Source organism: Pogona vitticeps, chromosome 5, assembly GCF_051106095.1.
Source record: "Pogona vitticeps strain Pit_001003342236 chromosome 5, PviZW2.1, whole genome shotgun sequence".
In the NCBI taxonomy this organism is placed as follows: domain Eukaryota; kingdom Metazoa; phylum Chordata; class Lepidosauria; order Squamata; family Agamidae; genus Pogona; species Pogona vitticeps.
In genome coordinates this window covers 162333593-162359236 of record NC_135787.1, presented here as the reverse complement: position 1 = coordinate 162359236, position 25644 = coordinate 162333593, and the positions used below count along the sequence as shown (strand labels likewise).

At 39.7% G+C, this 25644-nt stretch overlaps 1 protein-coding gene across 4 annotated transcripts; it reads left to right on the top strand.

The window, feature by feature from the left end:
* Positions 1-47: 47 nt before the first annotated feature.
* XRCC6 (X-ray repair cross complementing 6) lies at positions 48-24052 on the top strand. 4 transcript variants are annotated; one of them, XM_020787880.3, is made up of 13 exons: positions 48-189; positions 7636-7728; positions 9390-9502; positions 11628-11766; positions 13979-14233; positions 14694-14877; positions 15133-15319; positions 16827-16995; positions 17994-18155; positions 19950-20079; positions 22179-22279; positions 22907-23020; positions 23599-24052. In XM_020787880.3, exons 2-13 carry the CDS (start codon positions 7650-7652, stop codon positions 23793-23795), a joined length of 1830 nt encoding a protein of 609 aa, XP_020643539.3. In that variant the 5' UTR covers positions 48-189; positions 7636-7649; the 3' UTR covers positions 23796-24052. The 4 variants fall into 4 exon arrangements, with proteins under 4 accessions (XP_020643539.3, XP_020643534.3, XP_078232247.1 ...); XM_020787875.3 differs by having other exon boundaries at positions 23596-24052; XM_078376121.1 differs by lacking the exon at positions 48-189 and adding an exon at positions 4849-5195.
* Positions 24053-25644: the final 1592 nt, after the last annotated feature.

The window sequence follows — 25644 nt, the reverse complement described above, 5'->3', positions numbered from 1 at the left end:
TTGGTTAGAATGTGAGGGAGGGGTGGGGACCGAAGCCTTTGCTGAGTAATGACCGGGTAGGAAGTTACTGGTGGGCGGGATTAAGAATCGAGGGGCCGGATGTGACTGGAATCTTTAACGGCGCGTTAAAACTTCAGGGTCTCAGAGAAATCCGTAGAAGTAGGAGGGGCGACGGATTCTATTGTGGAGGTAAAACTTGCAAGCTTCTTGTATTCTATTTTTTTTTCTCCACAGACAGCAGTGAGACATGTCTGTTGAAAACAAATTGTTGTTAGGTACTGTCAAGTCGCCTTCGATCCATTGCGACCATCTGAATGAGTGCCCTTTTCTAGTAGGCATCCTTCAGTCTCGAGAGACTATAGTATCATGCTCTGTATGGAGGTCTTGGAACAGCGTCTTGTGTGGCTGAGAAGGCCAATTCGAGAATGACAATCCCATCCACACTGAAGACAAATGCAATCTGTCCCCTGTCCAGCTCCCTGGTTTTGCTTGTTTCGTGTTTGCCTCTTTGACTCGGCCTGCTGGACAAGGGTCTCTTCAAATTGGGAGAGGCCGTGATGCACCGCCTGCCTCCAGGCTGAACGCTTAGACATCAATGTTTCCCATCTGTTGAGGTCCATTCCTAAGGTCTTCAGATCCCGCTTGCAGATATCCTTGTATCACAGCTGTGATCTCCCTCTGGGGTGATTTCCCTGCACTAATTCTCCATACAGAGATCTTTTGGAATCTGACAATTAGCTGTTTTCACAGCATGCCCAAGCCAATGTAGACGGTGCTGTTTCAGTAATGTGTACATACTAAAAATTCCAGCTCGTTCTAGGATTACTCTATTTCGAACTTTGTCCTGCCAGATGATACCAAAAATGTGTTGGAGACAATGCATATGGAAGGTGTTCAGCTTCCTCTCCTGCCATGCATGGGTCCAGGACTCACTGCAGTACAAGAGCGTGCTCAGGACACAGGCTCTATAGACCTGCATCTTGGTATATGCCGTCAGCTTCTTATTAAGCCATACTCTCTTTGTGAGTCTAGAGAATATGGTAGTTGCTTTCCCAATGCGTTTATCCAGCTCAACATCTAGGGAAACAGTGTCAGAGATCGTTGAGCCAAGGTACACAAAGTCATGAACAACCTCCAATTGCATGGAGATAGTAATAGAGGGAGGTGAGTCCACACCCTGGCCCATGACTTGTGTTTTCTTCGGGCTGATGGTTAGTCCAAAGTCTTAGCAGGCCTTGCTAAAATGATTCATGTGTTGTTGGAGGTCTTCAGCTGAGTGGGCAACAATGGCTGCATCATCCACGAAGAGGAAGTCCCGTATGCATTTCAGTTGGACTTTGGTCTTTGCTCTCAATCTAGAGAGATTAAAGAGCTTTCCATCTGATCTAGTCTGGAGATAGATATCTTCTGTTGCAGTTCCAAAGGCCTGCTTCAGCATGACAGCAAAAAAGATCCCAAACAGGGTCAGCGTGAGGTCACAGCCTTGTTTTACTTTGCTTCGGATGTCAAAGGGATCTGATGTTGAGATATCAAAAACTACAGTGCTCTTCATTTCCTCATGAAAGGACCTGATGATGTTAAAATGGCCTAGACTGGTGGGCCAAGAGTTGTGATCAGCACCAATTTTAAAGTGCCCTTTAAAATGTCCTGTTACTACAGCACTATTCAGTTTTTGCAAACACAAGGCTGTCATTTCCTTTATTCAATCAATTCATCTCATATTTGGTTTTTCTCTCTTCCTCCTGCCTTCAGTTTTTCCTACCATTATCTTTTGCAGTGAGTGTAGAAAACAACGGGGATGGCTGAACCGTTATCATACCTCTTGTGGGCTGCCTGCCCCCACCACGACAAATATATGGTAGCAAATTATGGCAAGTTCTTAAGAAATAGGAGTGCCTGGCTACCTTATCCATCTCCTGAGAAATCTATATGTGGGACAGGAAGCAACAGTTAGAACTGGATATGGAACAACAGATTGGTTCAAAATTGGGAAAGGAGTACAACAAGGCTGTATATTGTCTCCCTGCTTGTTTAACTCAGTGGTTCTTAACCTTTTTGAAAGAAACGTCCCCTTGAGCCATTGAGGAAGTTATCATCGCCCCCCTCCCTGCGGTGATGATATCTTTTTTTTAATCAATCAATCAATCAATTAATTAATTAATTTAAGACACTTAAATCCAATGACCCCTGAAAACAAAATTAAATTCCAAGAAAATGAAATGTCCCCCAAAAAGTAACATCTAATGATTTAGTTGCAAGTGAATTTTAAGACACAAAGAGAAATATAAAAAGGGCATAAAAACAAATGCAGGAACTAAAAATTTCAAGACAAAAAGTCTGAAACTAAATTAAAATTGGAGGAAAATATATATTCATGCACACTGTAAAAAGGCTGCAGCCATCTTCACAGGTTTGGCTTCTCCAGCGACCCCCTACCGCCCCCTTCTGCTCCAGCGCCCCCACACTGCCCCTTTTCGTTCTACCGCCCCCCTGAAAAATGAAATCGCCCCCTGGGGGGCATTATCGCCCACGTTAAGAACCACTGGTTTAACTTATATGCAGAATACATCATGCGGAAGGCTGTACTGGAGGAATCCCAAGCCGGAATTAAGATTGCTGAAAGAAATATCAACAACCTCAGATATGCAGATGATACTATTCTGATGGCAGAAAGTGAGGAGGAATTTAAGAACCTCTTAATGAGGGTGAAAGAGGAGAGCGCAAAAAGTGGTCTAAAGCTCAACATCAAAAAAACTAATATCATGGCCAGTGGCCCCATCACCTCCTGGCAAATAGAAGAGGAAGATATGGAGGCAGTGACAGAGTTTACCTTCTTGGGCTCGATGATCACAGATGGTGACAGCAGCCACAAAATTAAAAGATGCCTGCTTCTTGGGAGGAAAGCGATGACAAACCTAGACAGCATCTTAAAAAGCAGAGACATCACCTTGCCGACAAAGATCCGCATAGTCAAAACTATGGTTTTTCCAGTAGCGATGTATGGAAGTGAGAGTTGGACCATAAAGAAGGCTGACCGCCGAAGAATTGATGTTTTTGAATTGTGCTGGAGGAGACTCTTGAGAGTCCCCTGGACTGTAGGGAGAACAAATCTATCCATTTTGAAGGAAACCAACCCTGAGTGCTCACTGTAAGGACAGATCCTGAAGCTGAGGCTCCAATACTTTGGCCATCTCATGAGAAGACTCCCTGGAAAAGACCCTGATGTTGGGAAAAAGTGAAGGCAAGAGGAGAGGGGGACGACAGAGGATGAGATGGTTGGACAGTGTCATCGAAGGTACCAACATGAATTTGACCCAACTCCGGGAGGCAGTGGAAGATAGGAGGGCCTGGTGTGCTCTGGTCCATGGGGTCACAAAGAGTCAGACACGAGTAAATGACTAAACAACAACAACAAAAGCTGGGGGGGGGACTTTATTAGGGAGCCAGACCTGTGCAAATACCAAGATACCATTCTGATTTTGCTCCTCACCACACCACAGCTTCACCTTTTACAATGTTGTTCTCAGTATGTCTGTGCAGACACATCTCTCCTTCCAGTGGATTGTGCTTTTAAAAAATAGCACCAAGAACATGTTGTTTTGGACAATGTAAAGCTGAATTCTGAAACTCTCAGGAGTGCTCAGATGGTGAGTGGTCACATCCTGTTCCCTCTCTGAGCTGTTTGCTGCCAATCATGGGCATAATCCAGTTTGTCTAATAAGACAATTCCTTGCTTGCTTTACCCAAATGCTCCCCAAATTACACTGTGGATTGTTATGTGTCGTCAAGTTACCTCCGATGTTGTTTAACTGGGGGTTTATTTCCCATGAAAACTATAATTTTAGAGCAAAATAACAAATCTCAACAAACATTTTTAGGTTTCAGAAAAACATTGACATGGTTAAATTACACTTGTTTATTTATTTAAAATATTTTTTACCCCACCTTTCTCCTTGAAAGGTCCAGTCCATCCTGTCCTAGCCACTCTCCAAGCTTGAAGCCATCTCTTTTAGAAGCATGGGCTCCATTGCTTTAATATGCATCCTCATTGCATTTTAAAAACTTTTCTAGGGCGTGAGTAGACAAATATGTGTTCCCTGGGGCATTTCATCAACAACCACATAGGTGTCATGATAATAATGAAGCAAGGATTGAGATAGAACAGCCTTTATGAAGCAGAAGTATATGTTGTGTAACAAACAGCTTAATATATATTTGAGGCTGAGGATGATAAAGTGTTACTTATGGTCAACCCTGCTATATGGATGTGATGTGTGGACTGGTAAGAAGAAGAGTAGAATAAACAGTTTTGATATGCTGACAACAGATAGAAGAATCCTTTGCATCCCATGGACTAATAAGATACTGTACATAATAATGAGATACTTCATCAGATAGGAAAGGGAAAAGAAATGATTATTTATTTATTTATTTAAAATAACACCACCACCCCAATTTCTCCTTAAAGTAGGCCCAAGGAGGTTTACATCACTTAAGACAATATTTAAAGCTAATTCAAGTTCTCATATTTTTGCACACATATGTTCCTCATGACAAATGTAATATACTTCAATACATGAGTGTTGTAAGCCGCCCAGAGACCTTTGGGTAGAGTGGGCGGCATATAAATTAAATAAATAAATAAATAAATAAAATAAAGGAAGAGGGAGAGTAAACGTGATCGGTAGAATCAGAGCAGAGACGGTGCACACGGCAAGAGGTGGGTGGAGGTATGCCACGACAACCGCAGCAACTAAGAAGGCACCCAGAGTGAGAGATGTCTTGAGTCAGAAAAAAATTGCCATGTGCCTTCTTTCCCCCCCCCCCCCCTTTCTTCCCCAGTCTCCTGTTCTTTTGCGGCTTGTATGCTGCTTCGCAGTTACAGCCAGGCAAAAGCCTGCACTTCTTTTATCATTTTCAGGCGATACTTTCACTTCCCACCTGGGGAAAGGAGAGAGTCGAAAGGAAACCTGAATTGGGAAGCCTTGACGAGTTTTCAAACGATTACCTCTATGGATTCTCTTGAGCACAGGACCTTTTCGGGGCTAGGGGAAGGAACGGTGTCGCTGAGTTCCCTGCTACCATTGGGCCACCGTTCTTCTTGGGGGCGGAGGGTAATGGTGATTGACAGGTCCCGGAGTAGGAACGTGTGTCGGGAAGTAAAAGCCGAGAGAGATCCCGCCGGCGGAGTGGAGGTAACGGGGGAGGGGGTATCTTTTCGTCGGGACGGGGGTTGCTGCTTATTTCGGTGCCGGGGCTCGGGTACATGTTGGCCTTTCGGCCGGGGCTGGACTGCGTCTAAAAGAAGCTTTCCCTTCTTTGAGTTGTTTTTATGGCGGGTCCAGAGCCAGCGTTGCAGGCGCCTTCTCCCCCTGGCTTGAACAAGAGCAGGGAGGCGCTTGAAGCGCGAGCCCCGAAATTTTTTAAAACATCATTAATTGTTGCGATCGCCTTTTTAGGGTTTGGAAAAGGATTCTAGGTTGTGCTTCCGTTGTGGTATGTGTTCGTTTGAATACACTCCTTAGGTGGTTATAGCCCCTTTCTTGCCAATGCTTCACAACTTGAAAATCCTAAACCAAAAAGATGTCCTCCCCCCCCCCCCCCAAAGACCCCAAAGTTGGCTCAAGTTAAAGGTTTCTTCAGGAGCTGATGGCAAATACTGTAGTTTCTAATGTTGGTTTGCTGTCACGGGGCCTTTTTTCTCAGCTTGAGTAGTCCCAGGAAATTGGGGTGGGGGGACATGTTGTTAGTATCCGACAGCTCCTGGAAAGACTTGAATGCTGATGAAGGTGAAGGAAAGGGTGAAGCAGGTCTACAGTTGAACATTAAGAAGATAAAAACTGTGGCAGCAGAAGAATTACATAACTTTGGTGTGGACAACGAAGAAATTGAAATCATCAAAATTCTTCTGTATTTTGATTCAAACAATCAAAATGGAGACTGCAGCCAAGAAATCAGCAGAATACTTGGGACTTCGAAATGCAATTATGAAGGAACTAAAATATATATATTTAAGAGTTAAAATGGGTTGCAAGAAACCAATCCTCATTTTGCTATTCCTGATTATACGTATGTGTCACTTGGATAGTGAAGAAACCTAGTAAGAAAAAAAATTCATTTGAAATGCAGTGTTGGAAGGGAGCTTTATGGATACCATGGACTGCTGAGAAGACAAATACAAGTGGCATCTAGTTCAAATCAAGCCTAAACTCTCATTCAAAACTAGTCATGACTACATTGAGGCTGTCATAAGATTCATGGGAAAAGACATTAAAGCTAGGAAAGATGGACGGTTTTAGAAAGAGAGGAAGTGTACACATGGGATCATTGACTCAGTAAAGTAAGCCATAGTTTTTAGGTTTCTATACAGAGTAGGGCTCTTCATGATGCAACTTCATTGAGGCAATAAATTCATAGGGTTGTCATAAGGCAGAAACAACTTGATGGCATATAACAATAGTTTGTAGCAAAAGGGGTATTGGACAAGTACAAATCCATAACACCTGCATCAAATTGTTTGTCTTATAAGGGAAATATATGCTTTTCTCTGGTGCATATAATTCTGATTTACCCCAGAAATCATTTTAAAGTATTTTGTAAGGCTTATATCCACTTTAGTCAAAAGATCTATTCTCATTATGATCCTTACAAATCTCTTAGGCCAGCCCAAGATCTTTTATCTTTAGGAGCATAGAGAAATGTATAGTATTTGGCCGTGCAACACACCTTGATTGTTAAAATTTGCAATCTTGAGCAAAACTGCTCTGGAGTAAGTGTTACGGAATACTGTGGTACTTCTGGTTAAGTATACTGTAATGTTTTCATGTAGTCAGTGTAGCTTATGTTTCAGTTATTTAGTTAGTGTACAGTTGCAGCTTCTTAGTTTCTGTCTCATGTGGCTGATGAGCTAAGCTTTTGCCCATGTAGGATTGTGTACTAATACAAACATTGCACCAGGAGGATTTGATTCAAACGTGGAGGTTATTTGTTCTGAATAGAATGCAGAATGTTATTTCCTCCTAAATATCAAATTTAGTTATCAGTGCATACCAGTTTCTTGTGGATGCAGTGATCGATAGGATCTCTTCCACTTTACATTCCTAAGATTAAAGGTCAACAGGCAGAGATGACCTACTAGGTAAATTTAATTTAACAGGCCAGAGACTTTTTATAAGCCTGGAATTTCCAGAGTTGAGACAACTAGAACAGATGTTAGGAATTCTACACTCACATGTAGATATTCCTGTAAATTTGACACAAATGTAATTGTTTAATTTTACTTACAGAGTCTCTGGGTCTTTATCTGAGTAGCTATCTTATTCCAATGATAATCGGAAAGATTACTAATATATTGGATGAAGTTCTATTGTTAGTAGAGTCACAACGATAGAGGGGACAATCTTAGGTTTGGAGATCCAGATTCTTTAGTAAATGTCAAATCAGAAGTGTGAATGGTATCTGCTTTATAGATTGCAAATCTTTGGTTTGCTGAAAAAGAGCTGTGCAAGATTTGTTTATATAGAGAAGTAACATTCTTCTTTCTTCTACTGCTGTTTGTTCTCTTAAATATATTGTTTGAGAGCAGATCTGGAATCACCTGCTAGAATATTTACTTGCTTCATCTATTCTCCTTAGCAAGTCGTTAAGATATGTCAGACTGGGTATCATATTATAAAAATGAAGATGATCAGGAAGAAGAGGAACAAAATGAAGAAGTTGAAACCATTGGTAAGAATCAATCTTCAGAAACATATATCATGTTGATTTGCCACATGTAGTCTTGAAACTAGCCTGCAACATGAATATTGAAAATAATTGAGAACTGGAATAGCTGAATCAGTGTTTTTCTACATGCCTGCATATATGAAATATTATGTAGTACAGTCTGCTAGTGTGCACTTTGTGTTTATAATATTTTGTTGCTTTTATGGGCACTTTGACCATGATGTGGGATCCTGCAGTACCAAAGATAAGGATTGTAGGTGTGCTAACCTACATGTTTTTCCCCAGCAGCATGGCCTGTTGTAGTCCAAAACACAAAATATATATACCTCTAATTAGAACGGACCATAACTAGATCTGTGAAAATTGTAATGAGCTAAGGTGTAAGTAAACTGTTTGAAAAATACATATCATTCTTACTCAGTAAGGATAAGCACATTGTGAGTATATACAGTATACAAGTACATGTGCTTTCAGTTTTGTAGAAAAACAAATTTAATTTTTTCAGGGTTTGATTGGATAACCTCCCTGGTAGACATGATAGGAATGCTGAAGACATAATATACTGTATCTTGAGTTCAGCAAAGCTTTTGACAGAGTGCTCCATTATATTCTGATTAGCAAATTAAATATTGTGGGCTGGATAGAACAACTATCTGGTGAACACACAGTTGGTTATAGAATCATACTCAGAGTGCTTATCAATAGCTCTTCTTCGGACTGGGAATAAATAACAAGTGGGGTACCATGAGGCTCAGTCCTGGATGTGGTGCTCTTTAAAAATTTTATAATGATTTGGATGAAGGGGGTATAGGAAATGGTTATCAAATTTGTGAATGACACAAAATTTTGTGGGATAGTTAATTCCCTGGAAGACAGACACAAAATTTAAAAAGATCTTTATAGGCTGGAGCACTGGGCTGAAAACAACAGAATGAAATTTAACAAGGATAAGTGTAGAGTTCTTCATCTTGGGGACTGGGGACCAAACAGTTACAAGATGGGGAATACTTGGCTCATTAATACTACATGTGAGAACGGTCTTGCTGTTGTTGTAGATCACAAGCTGAATATGAGCCAACAGTTTGATGTGGCTGCATAAAAAGCCAATGCTATTTTAGATTGTGTTAGCAGAAGTATAATCTCCAAATCCTGTGTACTTGTTCCCTTCTTTTTTTGCACTGATGAGGACTCATCTTAAGTACTGTGTCCTCACACCATGCTTTAAGAAGGATACCATCTAACTGGAACAAGTTCAGAGGATGATCAGGGGACTAGAAACCAAGCCCTGTGAGGAAAGACTGAAAGAGCTGGGCATGTTTAGCCTTGAGAAAAGAAGACAGAAGGGAGATATTATTTTGTTGTTGTTTAGTCATTAAGTTGTGTCCAACTCTTTGTGACCCCATGTTATGGCACTCTTCAAATGCTTGAAAGATTATCATACAGAGGTGGGGCAGGACCTGATCTTGATCATCCTAGTGTGCAAGACATGTAATAGTGGGCTCAAGTTGCAGGAAGCCAGATTTCAGTCGGATTTGATTGTATTTCCAACTCCATTTATCTGTGATTCTATGATGAATATGCAATTTGTAATTAAGTAAATGTCATTGAATAATTGAATAAAAGGGATGACTCATATATAGGATTTGCATTTTTCCCCGCTACAGGAGAATATAAATATTCAGGTCGGGACACATTGGTTTTCTTAGTCGATGCCTCAAGAGCCATGTTTGACTGCTATGATAATAGTGATTTGTCTCCTTTTGATATGACAATCCGGGTAAGAATATCCTTCAGAAATTGAATGTTGATTCTGTATCTTGTAGTCTGAAAGATTTTGAAATATGTTGGGGCAGTATTATAGTAGTAATGTAATAGTTCACCAAAGAACAACAGAACAGGTTGTCAATTCCCTTTTCTTCATGTTACCAGATAATTCCATTACTCTTGGGATGATGAAAGATATTTTATTTTGTATAAGAAAGTAGTTTCAGTTTTGTGTTAAGCTCTTTAATCAGTATATAAATATGTATATGCCTGTGCTTTAAAATCCGATTTGGGCACCAGATGGTCTGGGACAACATGTCCAAAACAAGCAAAGCATTATAGACCTTAAAGAACCAAAATAGAGTACTGTATAAGTATGCATGCAGAAGAGTGATCCCTCACATAAACAAGCAAAACATGTAAGAAGGTAATTTTATGTGCTTGGGACCCTGAACAAGGCAGAGGGTTCCACCAACCCTTCCCCTCAAACTCACAAAAAGGAAATGAAAATGGGCTTCCAGTAACATTTGATTCTGATTTTTTTTTCTTAATTCTCTTCATTTTTTAGTGTGGTGTGGCTCCTGGTTGGTTTTTGGGAGTGGAAAATTCACCTTGAACCCTCCTAAGTTACTTCTCCCTATTTAAATTAAAGAATAACTCTGATGGTAGAGCATTTGGAAATAATTTCATTTTTATCCATGGGAGTGTTTAAACCAAGACTGTATATTTCCCACGTACTGTAGTTGAAATGTGTACTTATCTTTGCTTATACTAAACCTGAGTATGACTCCTCAGGAGGCAGAAGCATGTTTTTACAACTTAGAAATAGACATGTTTACATTGTATTATTGATGCTTAAATTCTGGGGTGACTGGCATGAGCTTAAGAAACATGTTTTTTTTTAAAAAATGTGAACATTCTGAGTTCAAAAGTGAGGTATTTTATATCCAGTGCAGCTCATTTTAGTGTAAGTATAGACGGGATTGCAATCTAATGTATTTAAAGCATATTGATGAGATTGAAATAGTTAGTTTTAAAATCATAGAGGCAAAGTTTCTGTCAGCTGACTTTCTGAACCTCTGCTTAAAAATAATAGTTGGAGGGGAAGAGGGTTATGCTAGCTGATCTTTATTTAACTTTTGACTATTTTGTGTATTTCATCATTTTGTTTGTATATGTTCTGTGCTGCATTTCATGTAACATGAATGTGTATTTGTCAGTTTCATAATATTCATGGTAGTGTACTTTGATGCACTTTTTGTGGAGTTTCCTCTGTTCTTCTGTAAAGCTAGGGTAATAATAACAATCATGTACCATCAAGTCAATTCTGACTTATGTTGACTGTTTTCAAAGTTTTACATGTAGAAAATACTCAGAAGTGTGTGTCATTCTCTTCTTCTGGGGGTGTCCTGGGACTATGTAGTTTGCCAATGGCCACACAGCCTGGCTCTACAGGCAGGCACAGTGGGGAATTGAACTCCCAACCTCTGGCTCCACAGCCAGATAGCTAAGCCTCTGAGCTATCCAGCCTGCTCAAAGCTAGGGTAATATGTTTTAAGTGCTGTGGCAGAGCTGGGTTGGCCATGTTTTGGGGTTTCAGGGCCATTTTTCTGCCCCCAGGGTTCACAGAGGCTGTACCAGATTGAAAGTCTGTATCTATAAAAAAAATAAGGGTTGGTTGGATGTCCACACCGAGTTTTACTTTTTGTGGTTTAGGGGGAAAATATGTATGTATGTCTTGTGCTTTATTGTCATGCAAAACTGCTGTATGTGGAGGTTTCTAGGAGTAGAAAATAACTATTGGTGGATTATTATTATTATTTTGTGAGTAGCATGAGGAGGTAACAGAACTGGCTTTGGGGGTCATCACTTTCCCCACATAAACTCTCAGGTATTTCTAGATATTTTTAATACAATTTTAAAAGCAGTGGTTCCCAACCTTGGATAACCCAGGTATTCTTGGACTGCAACTCCCAGCCTGACCAGCACAACTGGTGATGAAGGCTTCTAGCACTTGCAGTCTAAGAACACCTGGATGACTCAAAGTTGGGAACCACTGTTTTAAAAAGATGTGGAAGAGCTGTTCTTTAATTGGCCGTTCCCTTCTTTGTCCTTACTGATTTGTCTTTCCTTACTAGTGCATTCAGAATGTCTACACAAACAAGATAATCAGCCATGATAGAGATCTTGTTGGCGTGGTTTTTTATGGAACTGAACAACACAAAAATTCAGTGGATTTTAAGCACATCTATGTTCTTCAAGATTTGGACAATCCAGGTAAAGCAAGAATGCTATGAAATAGATTTGTTACCGAAGTATTTATGAAGTCAGACACAACATTTTGAACAGCTGTATAACTTGAGAGTCTGTTTTATATTCTGTACAATTTTAAATTGTGGCCAGAGAAGTCTGTAACTCAAAAAGTCTGTAAATCGAGCCATCTGTAAGTCGAGGGTCCACTGTATTGATGACTACAAACACCATATGACTCTATGAGCTCTATATGACTTCTTTCAGTGGTTTCATATAAATATTAAAAAGCATTGAGGAAATGGAGAAACCCTGGGGAGACCCCATAATGGAGGTCCCAAGGGTGAACATCATCCCCCAAACTCTACCCTCTGGGATTAGCCCTTGAGGTAGGACTTGAACAATTGAAAAATGGAGCTCCCAAGTCATAAACTCAATAGCAATCTCAGAAAGATACTGTGGTCCACAGTATCAAAGGCCACATGTGCTTAATCTGTTCTGGCCAAGGAGGGGGGGGAAGAAAAGCAAACAAACCATGCAAGACTCTTTGGAAATGCAAAAAAAGCAAAGCAAAAAGCAAACAAACCGTGCAAGACCCATCAGAAACGTGATTAATCTGTTCCAGCTGAAGGGGGGGGAAGCAAACAAACTGTGCAAGACCCTTCGGAAATTCAAAGAAAGCAAAGCAGAACCCAAACAAACTGCAAGACCCATCAGAAATGCAAAAAAAGCAAAGCAGAAAGCAAACCATACAAGACCCATTGGAAGTGTGTGGGGGGGGGAAAGCAAAGCAGAAAACAAACAAACTGTGCAAGAGCCATCAGAAATGCAAGAAAAGCAAAGCAGAAAGCAAACCGTGCAAGACCCATCGGAAATTGGGAAAAAGCAAAGGAGAAAGTAAACAAACCATGCAAGAGCCATCAGAAATGGGGAAAAAGCAAAGCAGAAAGCAAACAAACCGCGCAAGACCCTTTAGAAATGCAAAAAAAGCAAAGCAAAAAGCAAACAAACCCCGTAAGACCCATCGGAAATGGGGGAAAAAGCTCCAAAAGCAAACAAACCCTGCATCACAGCATAGAAAGATAATGCCACCACCCAGCCCAAAACCACGCTGGAAAACCCACCCAGAACAGTTTTTAAAAAGTAGAAAGCAGCACCTTACAGAGCAGTCCAAAGCCTCCTCTGATAGCACACACTCTAACCACTGCAGCGAAAGAGCTACAGTAGTGCCTCGCTAGACAGTTACCCCACATGACCGTTTTTCGCTAGACATTGACTTTTTGCGATTGCTATAGTGATTCGCAAAACAGTGATTCCTATGGAGGAATTTCGCTGGACAATGTTTGGTCCCTGCTTTGCAAACTGATTTTCGCTAGACGACGATTTTGACAGCTCCCTCCGCGCTCGCAAAACAGGTGTTTTTGGGACCTAAGCTTCGCAAGATGATTTAAACAGTTGATCAGTGGTTCGCAAAGTGGCTTTCCTATGGCCGATCTTCACTAGACAACGACAATTCTTCCCCATTGGGACACATTAAACAGGTTTCAATGCATTCCAATGGGGAAATGCTTTCTGCTAGACAATGATTTCGCTAAACAGCGATTTCAGTGGAACGGATTATCATCGTCTAGCGAGGCACCACTGTACAAAGAAGCAGCCTCTTCGCCTACTAATGGTTAGCAATTTGAATTCCCTGCCTTTTTTGGTTGTAACTCTGCAATTTGAATTCCCCGCCTTTTTTGGTTGTGACTCAAAGCTCCAGCTGCAAGTTGAAGCAAAATTTTGCAGCTGGAGCTGGTCGTAACTCGAAATGGTTGTATGTCAGGACGTTCGTAAGTCAAGGTACCATTGTAATTTATTTTTTCTCATTGTTGATGGCTACAATAATTGCTGAGCAAAACTTTTAATTTCATACTTTTTGAAATTCAAGTCAGATGTATTTAACAAAGAAGAAAAGATGGTAGTTATTGACAGACACAAAAATTGCTGTCATGTCTACAGGGACAGAAGATGAAAATTTAGGAGTCCTACTTGATGAATCAGGCAAGTTAGAAGACCATTGTTTACATGAATTGGACAACAAACAATGGGCAAACTGTTGGAAGATTTACAGATGTTGGCCTGTTGTACTGTAGCTTGGGAAAGAAGTGCTCTTCCATCTGGGTTTTTTTTTTTTTTTTTTTTGTTTTTGGAAGAACAGGAAATGATAATCAGTCTTCTCTTGTCTTTTTACCATTAGGGGCAAAACGAGTATTAGAGCTGGCCAAATACAAGGGAAAGGAAGGGCAAGCTCTGTTCCGCAAGTCATTTGGCCATAGTGCTGACTACTCATTAGGTGAAGCCCTCTGGATTTGCTCCAATCTCTTCAGCGATGTCCGCCTCAAGATGAGCCACAAGAGGATCATGCTGTTTACTAATGAAGATAACCCTCATGGTCAAGATAGCGCAAAAGCCAAATTTGCTAGGACTAAAGCTACAGATCTTCGAGAAACAGGTCAGTCTGTCGCTTTAAAATATAATAATACAAGGTAGTACTGTATTCTTTTTAATTATACATTTGTTTTCTTTCAGAAAAACAAACAACTTTCTTAATCCCATATTTGCATAAACAGTTCCTACCTAGTCCAGGATAATTTGTTACGAATAACCTTGGGCCAGGTTCACTTCCTTACTGCATTTATACTCTACCTTTCCTGCAAAGAGTCAGAGTGACATGCATATTTATTTTACACTCTTTTACAACAATCCTAGTTAGGTTGACTAGACAGAAAGATAATAATTAACTGAAAGATATCCAGTGTCAGAGTGGTTGTTTATGTTGCCCTAGTCTTTGTGTATGGATAATGCGATTTGGCCATACCTGCAATGGCACTCAAGTCTGAACATTAGAAGATACACAGATGTGATAACAGAAAATTATCATCTATTTCCCTCCAATTCTGCTTTGTCTCCAGGTATTTATCTTGATTTAATGCACCTGAAGAAGCCTGGGGGATTTGATATCTCCTTATTCTATAGAGACATCATTAATTCAGCAGAAGATGAGGACTCAGGAGTCCAGTTTGAGGAATCTGGCAAATTAGAAGACCTTATGAAGAAGGTACGAGCAAAAGAGACAAGGAAGCGATCTTTAGCCAGGTGAGTGTAAGAAATACATAAATTCTTGGTATCATCGTATTTGTGGGTTGATCAGGAGACTTGCTGGTGAAAATCCCTCTTCTATCAGAAGAAGATAGTGAGGCAAAAGTTACATCAAGTATTATGCTATATGTTGTGTTTCTTTTGTAATGTTCTGCAAGAATAATCTAATGTGCTTTTAACTTTTAACAGTAGAAATTGAAGTGCACTAAAAAGTGTAGAAGACTGAAAGCTTTGTTTGATGGTTCTGCACAGGTTGAACTTCTACCTGGGAAAAGATGTGGCTTTTACTGTTGGCATTTTCAACTTAGTCCAAAGGGCTTTCAAACAGCCCCCAGTGAAACTTTATAGAGAAACAAATGAGCCTGTGAAAACAAAGACACGAACCTTTAACCGAGAGACAGGTAGCTTGCTTCTTCCTAGTGATACAAAGAGAGCTCAGGTAATTTGTTGATTCATCTTTCCGTTCTCATATCAGAGAACATGCATGTCCATTTAAATATCTGAGGGACCTTTTATGATAATACCAATTATGAGTTTCAGGTATGAATACTTAAGGTGGTATGGTAAACATAAATGTTTTTCATAGATACAGTGGTGCCCCGCATAACAAGTGCTTCGTTTAACAACGAATCCGCATAGTGACGATTTTTTTGCGATCGCAAAAGCGGGGCACCACTGTATTTGGAAACTACATTTGGTTCAGACTGCAGCAGTCCTGGTGTTAATTAATTAATAATGGAGGTAGTGTATAGGCAGAATAAGACTCCTTTACTGAAACAATTCTGCTGGCATGTTCTTAGCCTGAGGCTTTCCAATTTGAGATCATTCTGGAATCTGCTGTGGGACACAAAGGTGTTGGCAATTGTACATTTATGATCTGTTGCCAAGTTTGGCCAAGGGATGAATATTCCCATCCCGGAGTGAAGGACACAGAAGCACCTGCAGCATCTAGCTGTTATAAAGTGTTAAAGACAACATTTTGGCGGCTGCCTTCTTCACCTGTTCTGGTGTGAATCAAAGTACAGTGGACCCTCAACTTACAGACGGCTCAACTTGCAGACTTTTCGAGTTACAGACTTCTCTGGCCGCAAAATTTAGATTCGACTTGCAGCCGGAGAATCTACTTACAGACCAGAAAAAAACCAAAATGGAACAAAAATAGAATAAAAACTGCCAGTTATGGGATTGATCGGTTTTCAATGCATTGTAGGTCAATGGAGATTCGACCTACAGACTTTTCGACTTGCAGCCACCGTTCTAATACGGATTAATTCCGTAAGTAGAGGGTCCACTGTAGCAAGTATGGCAGCTACAGCACAATAAGCATGGAAGAGGATGGCATTTGCTGGAAATTAGTAATTTTTCTGCAGATCAAGGCTGTATGGGTCAAGCCTATTTATCAAGACATTTTGTTTTGCTACTCATTTTGCTGTTGCAAGTCAGAGGAAATACTTTTGCAACTACTGTAGCTCAGTTATTTGCTGAATTTACAATTTTTGTTTCCTCACCTGTGTTGTCAGTTGTTCTTAAGTACATACACAATATGGGATTCTGGGTGTTGGCAATAAGTCAGTGATTGTATTTTTTTAGAGCTGTATTTAGTTTTATACAGTAAATTTTGTCCTTCATAGTGCTCGTGAAGGTAATTGTCTCACTACAGCAGCTTAGTGATTAATTTAGCAAGATGTTCAGAGTTTATTAATGGTGGGTAGATTTAATTAATAGATACTGGATGGGAGATTGCTCATGATAAAAGAAGTATAACCAGAGGCTGGTGGTCGTTCTTTGAAGCTCCTGACTTTTTGCAATGAAAACATCTGGCATGCTAGTTCTTGCAGGCAGTGCTGTGGTTCCATTAGCACTTGTCCTATATTTTTCTTCTGTTATAACTGTGGCTGTCATTGATGTACTTATTGTAACTACTGTCCTCCCCACCCATTTTTCAGGTCTATGGGAACCGTCAGATTGTGCTGGAGAAAGAGGAGACAGAAGAAGTGAAGAGATTTGATTCTCCAGGCTTATATCTGATTGGCTTCAAACCCTTGGTAATGCTAAAACGCCATCATCACATCAGGCCAGCCCAGTTCATCTATCCTGATGAGTCTTTGATTAATGGTAAGCTTGTGTGGGAGTTATGGTCTTCCATCTGTCTCTAGAGAAGGGAATGACAGAGGACGAAATGGTTGGACAGTGTTATCGAAGCTACCAACATACATTTGACCAAACTTGGGGAGGCAGTAGAAGACAGGAGGGCCTGGTATGCTCTGGTCCATGGGGTCATGAAGAGTCAGACATGACTAAACAATAAGACTAAATGACTAAACAACAAGAACAACAAATATACCCCTAAACAGTGGAATAATTACAAGATTTTAGATTTAAAATGGGTAGAATGGTATTGCTAGAATTTTTGGGTGGTATTGGGTCTTTGGACCCATACTTACTTTGTGTTTGGAACAGAGTTCAGATTAGGTCTATTCCTTAATTCACAAAGTGTGTTAAATCCCCTTGCCTTTGGTTCTGTCACTTGCCAGTTCAATTTTCTAGTAGATATCTCAACATATATATCCTGAAAGTGCACAGTTTTGGATAAAACTATATAAAAGAATTAATACATTTCACCATACCTAAGTAGTCCCCTGAATATATAAAAATCATCGTCTTCCGAACACCAGCATTCAATTACCTGAGCTTGCTATTATTATATAATTGTGGTGATTAATACCTGTATATGTTCTTATTTTTATTTTTACAGCATTTATGTTTTTATACATGATATACATATATAGTACATAAATTTGAGATGCACATATAAACATTTACTTACGTATTTGAAATAAGTAAAATTGTCTGCCTTATAAGAATGGTGGAAGGAGTACCATGCTAATATCTCAAAATGCTTGAAAGTAATGTACGAAGACTATTGCTGGTTATTAATAGTTACTACTGTATGAGGAAGAAGCACAATTAAAAACAGAATCTTCCAAATCCTTGGTAACTGTAGATATATAACCAATATATACTTGATTGCAAAAGCTTGCTGTAGTGGTTGTAATGATATCCTATGGGTATTAGAAGCAAGTAATCTGACAACAGTGGAATTTTGTTTATAGGAAGCACCACACTTTTCAGTGCTTTACTAACAAAGTGTTTGGAGAAAGGAGTGATGGCCATATGCAAGTACATCCCTCGTCAGAACACCCCTCCCAGGTTTGTAGCTCTGGTCCCTCAGGAAGAAGAACTAGATGAACAGAATGTGCAGATTGCTCCTGCAGGTAATTGCCCCTGTTGCCATTTTTATCTCATTGTTGGCTATGTGGTTTTCTCTGCTTCTTGTCAGCTAGATGTTTTTCTCCTGTCTAATGTAAATAGTGGAGGTTATGTATGGGCAGCATGGAGTGGATACAGAAATATTTTCTTTTCTATCCCTTATAATAAAGTTGTTATTTGTGATTTGGTATTATATTCAGTTTTGATTGCTTTATATAGACTGCCTGTTACTTATAAATTCATTAAGAGCAGTGGTCCCCAACCTTGGGCCTCCAGATGTTCTTGGACTTCAACTCCCAGAAATCCTGGCCAGCAAAAATGGTGGTGAAGGCTTCTGGAGTTGTAGTCCAAGAACATATGGAGGCACAAGGTTGAGGACCACTGATTAAGAGCATCCTGTCTCTTACACTTATGCAATCAATAGCACACAAGATTATTTTTCCTCCCTTCTAAATGTGTGATTTATTATGTCATGTATCAGCTGCACAACAATTTTGCAACACTGGTCATCTTAGGACAGTTCTGGCAGACACAGAGAGCTAGTTCTTGCATAAAGCTTGTGAAAGATGGCTGCCAAAGGCCACTATTTCTCCTTTCCACTGTGCCCTGTACCGTGTTACTGTGAATGATACTCTGACCTAAAACAATAGGGATGTTTAATGGAGAGGTGGTGGAGGAAAAAACTCTTGTTGTGTGAGTGTAACTTCATTCATACTTCTCTGAAGCCAAATCATATAAAAGTTTGCATCTTTCAGTCTGCATTTCGGATAGATGTGTGTATTCCAGTAAAACTTCTGTTCAGCCTTTGTCATATCTAATAGTGCATTTAAGTTATTTTAAATTGAGTCTATATATAGCAATTATATGAAAAGCAAATAATAGTAAAATAATGAAAATTCCAGAGAAATTCAGAATTCAAAGTACCAGATTTCAGTAGTAGGAAAAGATGAATCAACTTAATAAAGGAAGATACAAGCCTTGAGTTTCAAAGATATGGGATAGAACTTTCAATGATATAAATTTTTCAAAGCCACTAAATCATAGGTGCACCATGAATTGGAAGTGTGTACATACATGCACATGCCCACATACAGACCCATACATATAGCTAATTAGCCAGAGATGAAATTATGGAGCCATCTGTGCTTCTAGTTTTTATTCTGCTTTTTCCCATTTTTACTCACAGAAATAGTTCACCTCAGTGGAACCCACCTCATGGGAATCCTGATGGAACAATAATAGAAAATAAATGGAAACCAGATACAAGGGCTTTCTTTTTTCCATTAACTCCTATAGCATGACTGGATTGAGTTTGGAATATCCAAGCCATGTTTAATCTAGGCAATGATCCTAGTCAGTAACAGTAAACCATGCATTTTATCAACAATAAAAGCATGTTTGTTTTGGTTGTAGGGTGGAATACATTTTATCACATAGATATCTGTCTTTATGAAAACATTATTGGCTTGTTGCTTAAGATATTTAAAGATCTGGCTCACTTCTAATACTAATATTGAATCTTACCAATAACTCTGATTTAGTTCTGTTAATGCCTTTATTCTCTCTCTAAAGTCAGTAAGGAACTTTCTTGGGCATTGCAGGTGAGCCAGATGTAGTTTATTAATAAAATGTTCAGCAGATTTCTAATGGAGCATTCCTGTGTTTATTTTGATAACAATTCTTAGTAATAAGAATTTGTAGATTATTCATCAGAATGATAAGTGTTTGTGGATTGCATTGACAGAATATTTCCATTTTTACTCTCTAATAGCTTCTTAACCATGCCCATCTTTACTTAGGGTTTCATCTGATTTTCCTGCCATATGCTGATGATAAACGGAAAATTGACGTCACAGAAAAGGTCCCAGCTAATCAAGAACAGGTGGAAAAAATGAAGGAGATAGTCCAGAAGCTTCGGTTCAAGTACAGGTAGGAGGCAAACAATGCGGGTTCTTAAACATCATGGACTCTTGACACCAGTCAAGCAGTACTGCATGCTGAGGAAAGTATCCACCAGGTAAAACTATAGTTTTGGCTTTGATTTGGCTAAAATTGGACATTCCTGATACAGTGGTGCCTCAACTTACGAACACCCCTACCTACGAAAATTTTGAATTTTTTTGGTTTTTTTGCAGCCTTTGGGGATTGCTCTGTTTATTTTTCATTGTTTTTAAGCACATTCCGATGGAGCTTTCCGTATGCTTTAATTTTTTTTTTTTGAAATGTTGGAACGGATTAATCCCATTCCCATGCATTTCAATGGGAAATAGTGCTTCAATTTACAAAAATTTTGAGTTACGGCCACTGTTCCTATGCAGATTAATTTCGTAAGTCGAGGCACCACTGTAGTTCAAATAAATTTTAATCCCAACTCTTATGAATGCTTACCATGCTTCTGTCTTACCTTGTTTTCCATAACCTAATAGATGATTTGTTGAGTTTTGAAATAAAAGTGAAGTGAGAGGTGAGGGGGATGGAGAGTGCTTGGCAGTGTTTAAAGAGTTGAGGGATAAATTCTAAACTGCTGGCTGGGGAGGAGTTTGAAATCACATTCTCTCCCCACAAACCTTTTGGCACACTGCATCTTCTGTATTTATCTCAAGAAGCTAACCTGGCCCCAAGAACAGCCATGAAATTTTGGGACTCCAATAAAAGTATATAATAAGTATATATATATAATATCTAGGTATAATACAGTGGTGCCTCAACTTACGAATGTAATCCGTTCCGGAATGATGGTCGTAACTCAAAATGGTTGCAAGTCGAAGCACCATTTCCCATAGGAATGCATTGGAACCCCATTAATCTGGGGGGGGGGATCACCAAACCTCCAAAAAACACTGCAAGCCCTATCGGAATGTGTTGGGGCTAAAAAAGAAACCACCAAAAAACAAACAAACAGAGCAAGCCCCATCGGAATGCGCCGGGGCTGAAAAAAATTCGCCAAAAACCCACAACACCACAGCAAGCCCCATCGGAAGGCGCTGGGGCTGAAAAAAACAGATCTTTTTCCAGGCTTTTTTTTCATTCCAGGCTTTCTTCTTCTCTCAGCCCCTTTGACATTTCCATTAACATTTTACTCCTGTTCATCTCTCTGGTCTTCTTGGGCTCCTGGTTCCCCTGGAAACATGGTTTCTCTCAGATTTACTGGGGAGCTAGTGGTAGGAAATTTGGTGGTCCTGGTGAAAGATGAGGGAAGCCTCTGTGCCTCTGTCCCTATCCTTACACTGTGATAAATACCATTTAACAAGACTTTGTTTATGTAAACTTCAATGTCTTAAAATTAAAAATGAAACCAGATTGCATCTATTCAAACATAACATAATTATATTCCCTTTAGAATCTGAGGATTAGTCATAGATAAGGACAAAATATATTTTTAAAAAGTAGTAAGCAAGTAATGTTTCAGCACTGAAAAACTTCGGATATTGAAAACGTGTAATGAAATGTACATCCAGCAGGAAGCTGTAATTGACTACAGCTTCCAAATGCATAGTTGCATGAGTGCAAATAGTTACACAGTGTTTTCATGTTCAAAGTGTCCCACAGGTTTTTGCTAAAAATAAGTCTGTCTGCAAATGCTAATTGAATTAGAGTTGACAGTGCAAGAACAATGAAAAGCTGATTATTGTAGAATACTGAACTGATATAATATTAATTTATAGAACTATATTTATACTCAAATAGAATGACCTCAGTGTTGATCCACAGAGCAGTTGTTTCACTTGATTCCAGGTGTATCTTTATTTCAAAGACTTATCCAGCATTTGAGCAAAAGATTGGAATATAATTTAATACTTTGCTGAATCCTATGTGTTGTTTCTCTCCATCTTGAACCAGGTCAATCATTATGCAAAAGAAAGGAGTAAGAGTGATAACAATAACATGAGCAATTTCCTTGTATTCCCATTCCTGCCGCCGTTCTTGTGATATTTGTCTTTGTGGAGGTTAATTTTATTTTTTGCTTGGTAGCTTTGTCTCCATTTGAGAATGACACTGGCCTGCACTTTCTGTTTCATTTTCAATAGGAGTGAGAGCTTTGAGAATCCAGTTCTACAGCAGCATTATATGAACCTAGAGGCCTTGGCGCTGGACCTGATGGAACCTGAAAAAGTTGAGGATCTGACCGGTAAGAATAATTTAGTGTAGTGGAAATGCATCTGAGACAACATATATGGAACGTGTTCAGCTTCCTCTCCTGGCGTGCACAAAAGGTCCAAGACTCACTGCAGTACAGGAGTGTGCTCGGGACACAGGCTCTATAGAACTGGATCTTGGTATATGCCGTCAGCTTCTTATTAAGCCATACGCTCTTTGTGAGTCTAGAGAACATGGGAGCTGCTTTGCCAATGCGTTTATCCAGCTCGACATCTAGGGAGAGGGTGTCAGAGATTGTTGAGCCAAGGTACATAAAGTCATGAACAACCTTCAGTTCTTATGTGGAGATGGTAATAGAGGGAGGTGAGTCCACGCCCTGGCACATATATACAATGTGCTCAATCAAGCATAATATTCTAGATATATGTTGAAATTTATTAATGTTAGCCTTTTTAATGTTAGTCCATTCAAATCTCAATCTGCAGAAAGAGATATAATAGCCAATTTTCTGCATGTTAATATAATTATGTTTATTTTATTTATTTATTTAATTTATATGCCGCCCACACTACCCAAAGGTCTCTGTTTTAATGTAAGCTCTTAGCTAGTCTCTCCGGATATGTGGTGTGCGTAATTTTTTTTAAAAAATTTTTTTCAGTGCCCAAGACTGAGGTGATGGAACACAGACTTGGTAACCTTGTGGAGGAGTTCAAACAGCTGGTTTACCCACCAGGTTATGACCCCGATGGGAGAGTTACAAAGCGAAAACAAGGTGAGGTTGTAAAAACACTGAAAAAGCTGTAGCTATATCCTCTAATCTCATATATAACCCATTTGGAAAGTTTCCAAAATTCTCAGCCCATTATGGTTTGAGTCATCCCTTAATGCACTGGTTCTTAACCTTGGGTTACTCAGGAGTTTTGGACTGCAACTCCCAGAAGCCTTCACCACCAACTGTGCTGGCTGGGGTTTCTGGGAGTTGCAGTTCAAAAACATCCGAGTAACAAAGGTTAAGAACCACTGCCTTAGTGTACAGTCAAGAAATTTATGGGAGGATATTTAATTGTCTTGTCTTTTTCTGCTCTTGGCACTAACAGAGTATGATTAGGTCAACAAAGACTTCAAGGCTATCAGCTTTCCAAAAGAGAAATCATTATGAATTAAAATACTTTTGAATCGCAGAATGAAACAAGCCTTATTTACTTGCCTGTTATTTGACACTGTAACTCATGGTCAGACTGAAGTTTTGCATGATATTTGGGAAGCTATTTGAGTGGCATTCAGTGTATTTTTGTCTGCACTAGCAACACATGGTGGTAAACGATTCATTCAAAAATCTCTTTCCAGCAGGGGATGTCACTGAACCAGAAAAGAAAGCCAAGATAGAAATATCTGAGGAAGATTTGAGGAATCATGTCCGAAAAGGCACTTTGGGTAAACTTACTGTACCAGTTCTAAAAGATGTCTGCAGGATTTATAAGCTATCGGCAGGGGGAAAGAAGCAAGAACTTTTAGATGTGGTGACTGAATATTTCAGTAAGCACTGAATTCTGATCCTGCTCCCAACTGCCACCTCTTCATCCACTTCCTAAGGTTTAGATATGTAGCAGGCAAAAAAGATGTCATGTCTTTATAATTGTGGTTAGAGAAAAAGAAGTTGGCAATGTCCCCCATTGTCCCCACAATGGTTGATAGAATTTGGTGAATATGGGAATTAAGTTGAAGATTTAATTTTTCCTGTTTCAAGACTGAATACAACCTTGCTTTACTTCCTTATACCTTTAATAAATGAGCTTGTTTTGTACGTGTCTGCTTTTATTTCAGCTGGTTCAAATGTACAGTGGTGCCTCGCTTTATGACATTAATTCGTTCCAGCGAAATCGCTGTAGAGAGAAAATATCGTAAAGCAAAATTAAAAAAGCCAATTGAAATGCATTGAAACCCGTTCAATGTGTTCCAATGGGCAGAAAACTCACCGTCCAGAGAAGAAGGGGCGGCCATTTTCGGTGCCTGTGCAGTGAGGAATCCATCCCTAAGCACAGCAGGGGGCCATTTTCTTCATCCGGTGGCCATTTTAAAACCCAACGATCAGCTGTTTTTTATCGTCGTAAAGCGAAAATCTCAAAGTGGAAAAACCCCATTCAAACCATCGTTTTGCGATTGCAAAGCGATTGCAGGAACCTCACCGTCAAGCGGATTCGTCGTTAAACGGGGTAATTGTAAAGCAGGGCACAAATGTAATGTTATAGTTAACATATACAATATACTTTGATTGGAAATAGCCTGCCTGCTGGAAGAACTGTATAGATTTGTTGGATTTAAAGCTTGAGCTTCAGTAACTAGCATTCAGAGTACATAAAATTAAATAGGCTATGAAAATACTTATTCTTTATACATCCTGGAACATCTTTTAGTAAAAATACACAAACCATGAACTTCTCTTTCATGGTGCCCCAAATCACCTGCTAGAGCCAGCCACATTTGTTTTGATCCACAAGACCCACGTTAATCATATACACTGGTGTAGAACAGTGAAACCAACAGGACTGACTGAACATTACAACCACATAAAAGAACTAAGGAGATGCCTAGAACTGCCAAAGCTCAACATACCTGATTGCATTTGGCTGTTCAGCTTCTGCAATTCAGACATTTCCTTTTCCTCCTCTTCATGGTACATGTAAACACTCTGTAATCCTTCCATGGGATCAGAGACAATGTGACTGTGTTGGTTCTGCTAACTAGTTCCCATTGCTCATGCAGTACATTGAGCTAGAGCAGTGGTTCTTAACCTTTGTTACTTGGATGTTTTTGAACTGCAACTCCCAGAAACCGGAGCCAGCACAGTTGGTGGTGAAAGCTTCTGGGAGTTGCAGTCCAAAACTCCTGAGTAACCCAAGGTTAAGAACCAGTGAGCTAGAGGATAACTGAAAACATACTGGACTGGGACTTTAGAAAGCCAGCAGTCCTACTGGAGGAAATATGGGGCATCTAACAAGGGAATCACCGTCAGCTGGAGAGATCAGAGCAGTGGTTCACAATATGACTTTCAACTATTTCTACTCCTGCAGAAAGTTCTCTTTATGTTGACATCAGTACTTTCTTGAGCAGCTCAGTTTAGCTAGAGTTATTACAGTACTAGCCTCAGCTAGAGATTCTGGTAATGTTGGAAAGTTCAGGAAGAGTAGAGTCCTAGTAAGTGTAACCAGCGGCAGTGGGTACCAAAAGAGGAAATGAGGGATCATGGTACAATTCTGCCCCATTTTTGGCACTGGGCAGTGCCTACTGCTGGTATTGTTCTTCCATCCAAGAAAGATCGAGGAAAAATGGCTCCTTTATGATAATGTAGGTACAATTGCTTACTATAACTGCTTGCATAGGTTCCATTGATTCAAA

Excerpts from the sequence above, each read along its gene's own strand:
- XRCC6 (XM_020787875.3), top strand. The coding sequence starts at position 7,650 with ATGTCAGACTGGGTATCATATTATAAAAATGAAGATGATCAGGAAGAA. Across the intron at positions 14,878-15,132 it reads AGGAAGCGATCTTTAGCCAG|GTTGAACTTCTACCTGGGAA; the intron begins GTGAGTGTAAGA and ends GGTTCTGCACAG. Across the intron at positions 15,320-16,826 it reads GTGATACAAAGAGAGCTCAG|GTCTATGGGAACCGTCAGAT; the intron begins GTAATTTGTTGA and ends CCCATTTTTCAG.